The 6,870-nt window shown below is 38.3% G+C and overlaps 1 protein-coding gene across 1 annotated transcript in view; it reads right to left on the bottom strand.

The window, feature by feature from the left end:
• Window positions 1–6,163: 6,163 nt before the first annotated feature.
• The window catches only part of TRABD2A (TraB domain containing 2A), an 81,035-nt gene continuing 80,328 nt past the window's right edge, over window positions 6,164–6,870 (bottom strand). The window contains exon 7 of the mRNA XM_070935457.1: window positions 6,164–6,335. Within this exon, the coding sequence (XP_070791558.1) occupies window positions 6,164–6,335 (172 nt within the window). The remainder of the gene's footprint in view (window positions 6,336–6,870) is intronic.

Raw genomic sequence — 6,870 nt, 5'->3', positions numbered from 1 at the left:
TTTTGTATTATGTTCAAATTTCAGAGCTTCAGGATTTGGTGCCATCTGTTTTGGAGCCACGCTGGTCAGTCTATTTCTTAATTCATTTATTGAAGGAGAATTTTTCCCATTAGAAGACTCTTCACTTGAACTCTGATTGCTTCTACTAACTGTTGATTCCAGTGACGGAATAGAAGGCAATAAGACTCTTTTTGACATAGTGGCCTGAAAATAAAATATGCAACCTTAATATAAGTCTTAATATAAACAAAGTGCCTTATAAACATTAACATTGTCCTGTAACCAAGAACAAACTAAGGCAAATGGATAAGAATATAAAAAGAAAATGTGTATTGGTATGAGCACATTAAGATTTGAGAAACATCATACTGTTGGATGGATCAAGATGCAGCATAAAATATTAGGGGGGGGAGGGATGGATGGATGGATGGATGGATAGATAGATAGATAGATAGTCAGACAGACATAGAAAGATAGATAGATATAGAAAGAGATAGATAGATATAGATCGATCGATCGATCGATAGACAAAGAAAGATATTGATAGACATAGATAGATAGACAGACATAGAAAGATATAGATAGATAGATAGATAGATAGATAGATAGATAGATAGATAGATAGATATAGAAAGAGATAGATGATAGATATAGATAGACAGACAGACAAAAAAGATATAGACATAGATAGATAGATATAGAAAGATAGATAGATAGATAGATAGATAGATAGATAGATAGATAGGTAGATATAGATAGACAGATAGATAGACGTAGAAAGATATAGTTAGATATAGAAAGAGGTAGATGATAGATAGATAGATAGATAGATAGATAGATAGATAGACAGACAGACAAAGAAAGATAGACACAGACAGACAAAGATATAGATAGATATAGATAGATAGACAGATAGACAGACAAAGATATAGATAGATATAGATAGATGATAGATAGATAGATAGATGATAGAGAGATAGATAGATAGATAGATAGATAGATAGATAGATAGATAGGCAGGCAGGCAGGCAGGCAGGCAGGCAGGCAGGCAGGCACAGAGAAAGGCAAAGAGTAATAATTAGCTATGATTTATTCTGTTTAGAAGTTGAGCCCACATTTCTTTCTCTCTCCTATTTTAAATGTCGCGACGGCAAAGGAAAGAAGTTGGCACCCTCGATTGCCCCTTGCTCTCTCTGGACGAGGCAGTTTTTGGAAACCTGGCTCAAATGCCTTTTCCAAAAGGGATGCTGCTAAAAAAGTCGGAAGAGAGCATCCTTTCGGGGCTGCAATAGTCGGAGCAGCGGAATTCCCTCACTTTCCCCATTTTTAGAAAAGAAGAGGGGACACCGGCGGGGTTTACCGTTGGGGGAACTTACCTTTCCCGTCCAGAAACTACAGAAACTTCAGACCCTCCAGAGAGTCGCCCCGTTGCCAAGCAACAGTCCCCAGGACCGTATCCCAGCATTCCCCGGGCGGGACGCGACGAAGGGGCGGGAAGCTAGTGTCACTATGGTTACCACGCCAGGGCTTCCACGTGTCACCTGCGGTCACTCTGGGTTTTAATGAGCCCCGCCCTCGTTTTCTTCCCCTGCTAAGAGCAGCCGCCTCCCCCAAGCCAAGTCGCGGCTGTCCAAACGATGCCATATGGAAGAGATTAATGCTTAATCCTTGGCAGCCCTGCGATCCGAAGCATCGTCAGATCTTAAGCATTTTTGCTGGATCTTGAACTGCTGCTCAAGAATAGGAGATAGGATAGGATAGGATAGGATAGGATAGGATAGGATAGGATAGGATAGGACAGGACAGGACAACTTTGTCACTTTAAATGTACACTAATCAGCCCATATTAAAATAAGATTGCGTTGCATTGATGGAATAAATCTCCAAATACCACTCAGAATGATTGTCCCCATCTAGTGTAAAGGCAGTGAAGTAGATGGATATACAGCCCTCTAATCAGTTTTTCCACTAGCCCTGCGAAGCATCACATATTCTATTCATGTTTTGCTCTAAGCTTAAGTGCCTAATTTATTGTGTCTTGCATAGGATTTTCCAGTCTAGAGAAGAAACTTTTTTTTGTTCAGTCTTAACGTCACTTGAGCGACATCTTGTGCCAGTGCAATGCTATACTTGTGGTTGAGCGCAGCTTCCCGTCTAGTAAATGTGACTCTTCAAATGGTCAGGAAGATAGAAAGGTGTGGAAGAATATTGAAGAAAGGAATTTTTGGTGAGGATGGCTTTTAACGAATCCAGAGGAGTTAAATGGACAGACAGAGCTACCTCAGATAATAAACTGATGAAATCTGTTTGCTGCTTGTGACTTGAATCTTAGTTTGCTTTATTAGAAAAAAAATAAATATTACTCCCATGTGGTCAGATTTAATATTTTTCTTTTATTGTAATTTTAAAAATATATTTCAGTATACTGATGTGATAAAAAAAACCTCTGAATAATAAATGTTTGACAACAGCCAGAGTTTTCTAGGGTGGGTGGCCATAATAAATTTAATAATAGATAATAATAAAAGAAAGTGACTTTAAGAGTAACAGCATGCATTTTGCCTTACATGAAATTAGAGCTCAGTATATAAGCATCAAAGCTAAATAGAATGCTATTAGGTGATTTATGAATCTGCAGAAAGAAAAACTGAGTGCAGAATTTGTTATTTAAGAAATGTGTAAAACAAGAAAAGGCCCACAATAAATCTTCACTGAATGCAAAATGTAATGACTAGTGTGAAAGATATATGCCAAGGTGGTGTGCCCTATAAAAAAATTAAGTTGAATCACAAAACAAATGTGATGAAGAATGAGTGAAAGGGAAGGGAAAAAGAAAGTTGTGGTTGATGAAATCCTCAAAAAGAGACGAAAGTTTAAAGAACAGAAAGCAATGTCCAAGCTAGAGGCTATGAGTTCAAGTGCCACCTGATGCATGAAAGCCAGCTTTGTAACCTTGGCTCAGCGGTCTCTCCCAGCCCAACCCAGTGGTGGGATTCAGCCAGTTCGCACCACTTCGGGAGAACCGGTTGTTAACTTTCTGAGCGGTTTGGCAAACTGGTTGTTGGAAGAAACCATTAGGGCAGAGAACCGGTTGTTAAATTACTTGATTTGTAAAGCTAGAAAAGTGGAGAGGCTTAGTGATGGGAAACAGATTTTATTGAATTCTTTATCTCATGCCTTAATATCTTTGGCTTATTATTTTTTATTCTGTTTCTGTTTCTTTCCTTCTTTCCTAAAGGGAATAGTGTAATAGGTATAATATACATGTATTGTACGCTTACATTTCTTTTTCAGAAGTATCTCTCTTGAACAGGATGTTCATTTTCTTTTCAAACCCAACATTCCTTCATTTTTTTTCTTGTCATTATTTTTTAACCACGTTGCTGAGTTCTTGAACTTGCTGTTTTATCCTAAGAACATATTGTAATGGAGCTCCTATGGGTACTTACTATGGTTTGCTTTCTATAGTCTCTCCTGGATTTTGGAGGTTTTCTGCTTGACTTTTAGTTCTCCTTTTACTAAGCCCCTCATCGTTGTATTTGACTACATGGAATTCTTTGGCAATTTTTATATACAGTAATATATAATTGACAGGTGTTCACTTACCATTTTCTTCCCTATTTTAACTTGTGTTCCTAATCTGTTTTTTGTGGTGCTGTTTTTGATAGGTTGGACTGTTTTTTCCCCTTTGTGTAAAAATGAGTTAAGCACGGGTGTCAAACTCGCAGCCTGCTGGAGGAAGTGTCATGCGCTGGCTACGCCCATGCTGGGTTTAGCGAAGGGGAAAAATCACAATACGTCATATGACGACGCGAGTTTGAAACCCGTGCTCTATAGCAAAGAAGTCTTTACAAACTGTGCCCACAAGCCCTAATCTTGTATTATTTGTCAAATTTAGGTTCCAGCTCCTTGGCTAGGCTAACAGGGTTTGGAATTCAGCATCTGGATACATTGCCTTTGTATCATTTTCACTTCTTCAGTCTTGCTTATTCTTTTCAAACATTTTTGCACAATTAAGTTAGAATTAGATTACTGATTTTGCTTTGGTTTTGTCTCTAAACATATTGAAAACAATAGTTCTTGATTTTGTGATATTATAAATAGTAGACCAAAAGAACCCATGACATTCCATGCATGAGTTCATTTTCATGCCCATTATGATCATTTCAATTATACCCTGTAGAAAATTATTAGTTATAAGACTAATTAACAGTCTCAATTACAATTTAACACTAATTTGGGGACAACTATACTCTGCTTTAGCATTCTAACCTAAATGGTGCAGACAGAGCAGAAAGAAAAGGCCAAAGTGTGACAAAAGGCATAGTTTATTCATCTACACGTGTTTTGCATAGTATGACACTTTTTGATATGTTGAGTCAAATTCATACTGAACACTAATGATGAATCTCCAATAATCATATGCCAATCCACCCTCATGATCTGAACTAAAGTTGCTAGATCATCAATTAGTTGAACCATTCATTCGGTTTTTCTATTCTGGTCAAAATCTATTGCAATCAGAAGAGATTAGGAACTAAGCATTGTAAAGGGATATAAACAGTTCTTACCTATTGATAGATCTGAGTTAGGTTCTGAGTGTTGAACTTATATCCATTATTTCTTTTTGCATGAAAAATTGATCAAATTTCATTGTCTAAAATATTTATTAATATTTATTTTACTTATTTATTTTAGGAAATTTTTATTGCTGCCTATTCGCACTCAAGGAGGCTTACAGGAATATAAAAACCTCATATATAAAACAATAAAACTAATAAAAAATAATAAAATAATATAACCCCCCACTACATCACACGAACCATTTAATGGGCTCCATCCCACTCTGCGTTCCCCAGGCCTGCTGGCAGAACCAGGTCTTTAGTGCCCTCCGGAAGAGAGTAGGGGGCTTTCTAATCTCTGGGGGAATGATGTTCCAGAGAGAGGGAGCCACTACAGAGAAGGCCCTTCTTCTGGGTCCCACTAGGTGTATCTCCCTAGGGGATGGGACCCACAACATTCCTTGCCTCTCCACTCTGGTGGGTCAGGTAGATGTGACTGGCAAGAGATGGTTCCTCAGATAACCTGGTCCCAAGCCATGAAGGACTTTAAAGGTGACAACCAGCACCTTGAATTGCACCCGCAAATCGGCAACCAATGCAGCTCCCGCAGTAATACATGTGCACACTGAGGTCTGCACAAAACCATGCGGGCCGCTGCATTTTGCACCAACTGGAGCTTCTGGATCTCTTTAGGGGCAGCTCCATGTAGACTATGTTGCAATAGTCAAGACAGGAAGTGACTAGGGCATGAGTGACAGTGACTGGGATTGTCAATCCAGGAAAGGGCGTAACTGGCACACAGTCCGCAGTTGTGCAAAGGCCCTCCTGGCCATGACCACCACCTGCTCTTCGAGAAAAGAAAGAATTAATATTACTCTGCCAGCTTAGAAACAGATGTTCTGTCATATATAGAAGCTCCACCATCTTTAGGCAAGGCTTAATAATCTTTCTGAAGAGACTGGGATTAGGGAGCATTCTTTATTTCAAATAGGAGTCAAATAGGGTACAAATAATAGCTTACAGTAATAGTCATTGTTTTTTAAAAAAAGAACTAGTTTTTGAACTTAGAGAATTTTTAAAAAAGGAACAGATGGATAAAATGTCAGTGGAAGAAATTGCTGTTACAGCCAGAGAACAAGGCCTCTCAGGAACAGGTGGAAGGAAGGGAACAAGTTAAATCTGGCATTCTTTTTAATCTCTTCCTATTGCTTTAAAGTGCTGAACATTTTCTTTACCATAAAACTAGAAACAAACCAACCCCCAAATAAATTGTATTCAAGTCAAATCCATACAGCTAAATAACAGCTATGTTACATATATAGTTCCCAATAATTCTGGGACAACATGAAATAATTCTTCTGCAAGGGAAGAATAAATAATGGCTTTCATTAAAAAAATATCTTTTCCTGCATTGGGTATGGTCAAAACAGTTAATCCAGTTAATGGTCCAGATTCAGGAAAAGGATGATTTCTAAAAGAATAAAATCCACACAGATGATTTCCTGTTCAGGAAAAAAAAATGCTTTCCTTTTTCTCTACCCCCAACCCCCCTCCCTTTATTTTAAAGGCACATAGCTGAATATGGGAGAGTCATTCTAGCTTCAACAGATTATTATAAGCAACACAAAAGTCAAAGTGAAGAAGAATAGAAAGGGTCTGCTAGAAGAGCTCATTTCTGCCTGGATATGGCGGGATTGCTTGTGTCCTCGTGGCTGAGGTTCCACAGAAATGTAACCATTAATGATATGAATCCGCAGAGGTGGCTCGGTGGTGCTATAAGACAAAAAAGAAATAAAAAAACCCAATTAAATGCAGTTGATCAAAAGGGGGGGGGGGGGAAGAGACGGACAGGCCCTGTCAAAAGCTACAGTTGCATAATAAGAAGCATTACACTGCACAGTTCACAAAAAATGTAGATCTTTGAACAAGTATGGAAGCCATCCATTGAATCTTCCACATGCATTCTTTGCATAATACATAGTAAAAGGGATCCAGTTTCCTAACGTTTGTTACATTATATCTGCCAGTGACTTCATTAGGGTTTTCTTGGTATTAAGGAATCCTTTCCCATTGCATTCAAGTGGGAATTTGTACGTTTCTGTTGACATTCCCAACTCTGACTTTATGTAACAAATCAAGAGCCTAACTCGCAGACATTTTTGCTTCTTTGCTCCTTGCAACTTCGTATCCTTATTACCAGTGTTTGCACATCTTAAAATCTCTCTCTCCATCTACTTTTCTATCCTCGGTAAACATTAACAGATATTTTGCCGAAGTATGCAAATCCATTGGCTTGCTTTGTTTTTCT

This window comes from Pituophis catenifer, unplaced genomic scaffold (assembly GCF_029215685.1).
Source record: "Pituophis catenifer annectens isolate HBS135680 unplaced genomic scaffold, rPitCat1.0.hap2 SCAF_2, whole genome shotgun sequence".
NCBI lineage: Eukaryota > Metazoa > Chordata > Lepidosauria > Squamata > Colubridae > Pituophis > Pituophis catenifer.
This window is presented reverse-complemented; position numbering and strand designations above follow the sequence as displayed.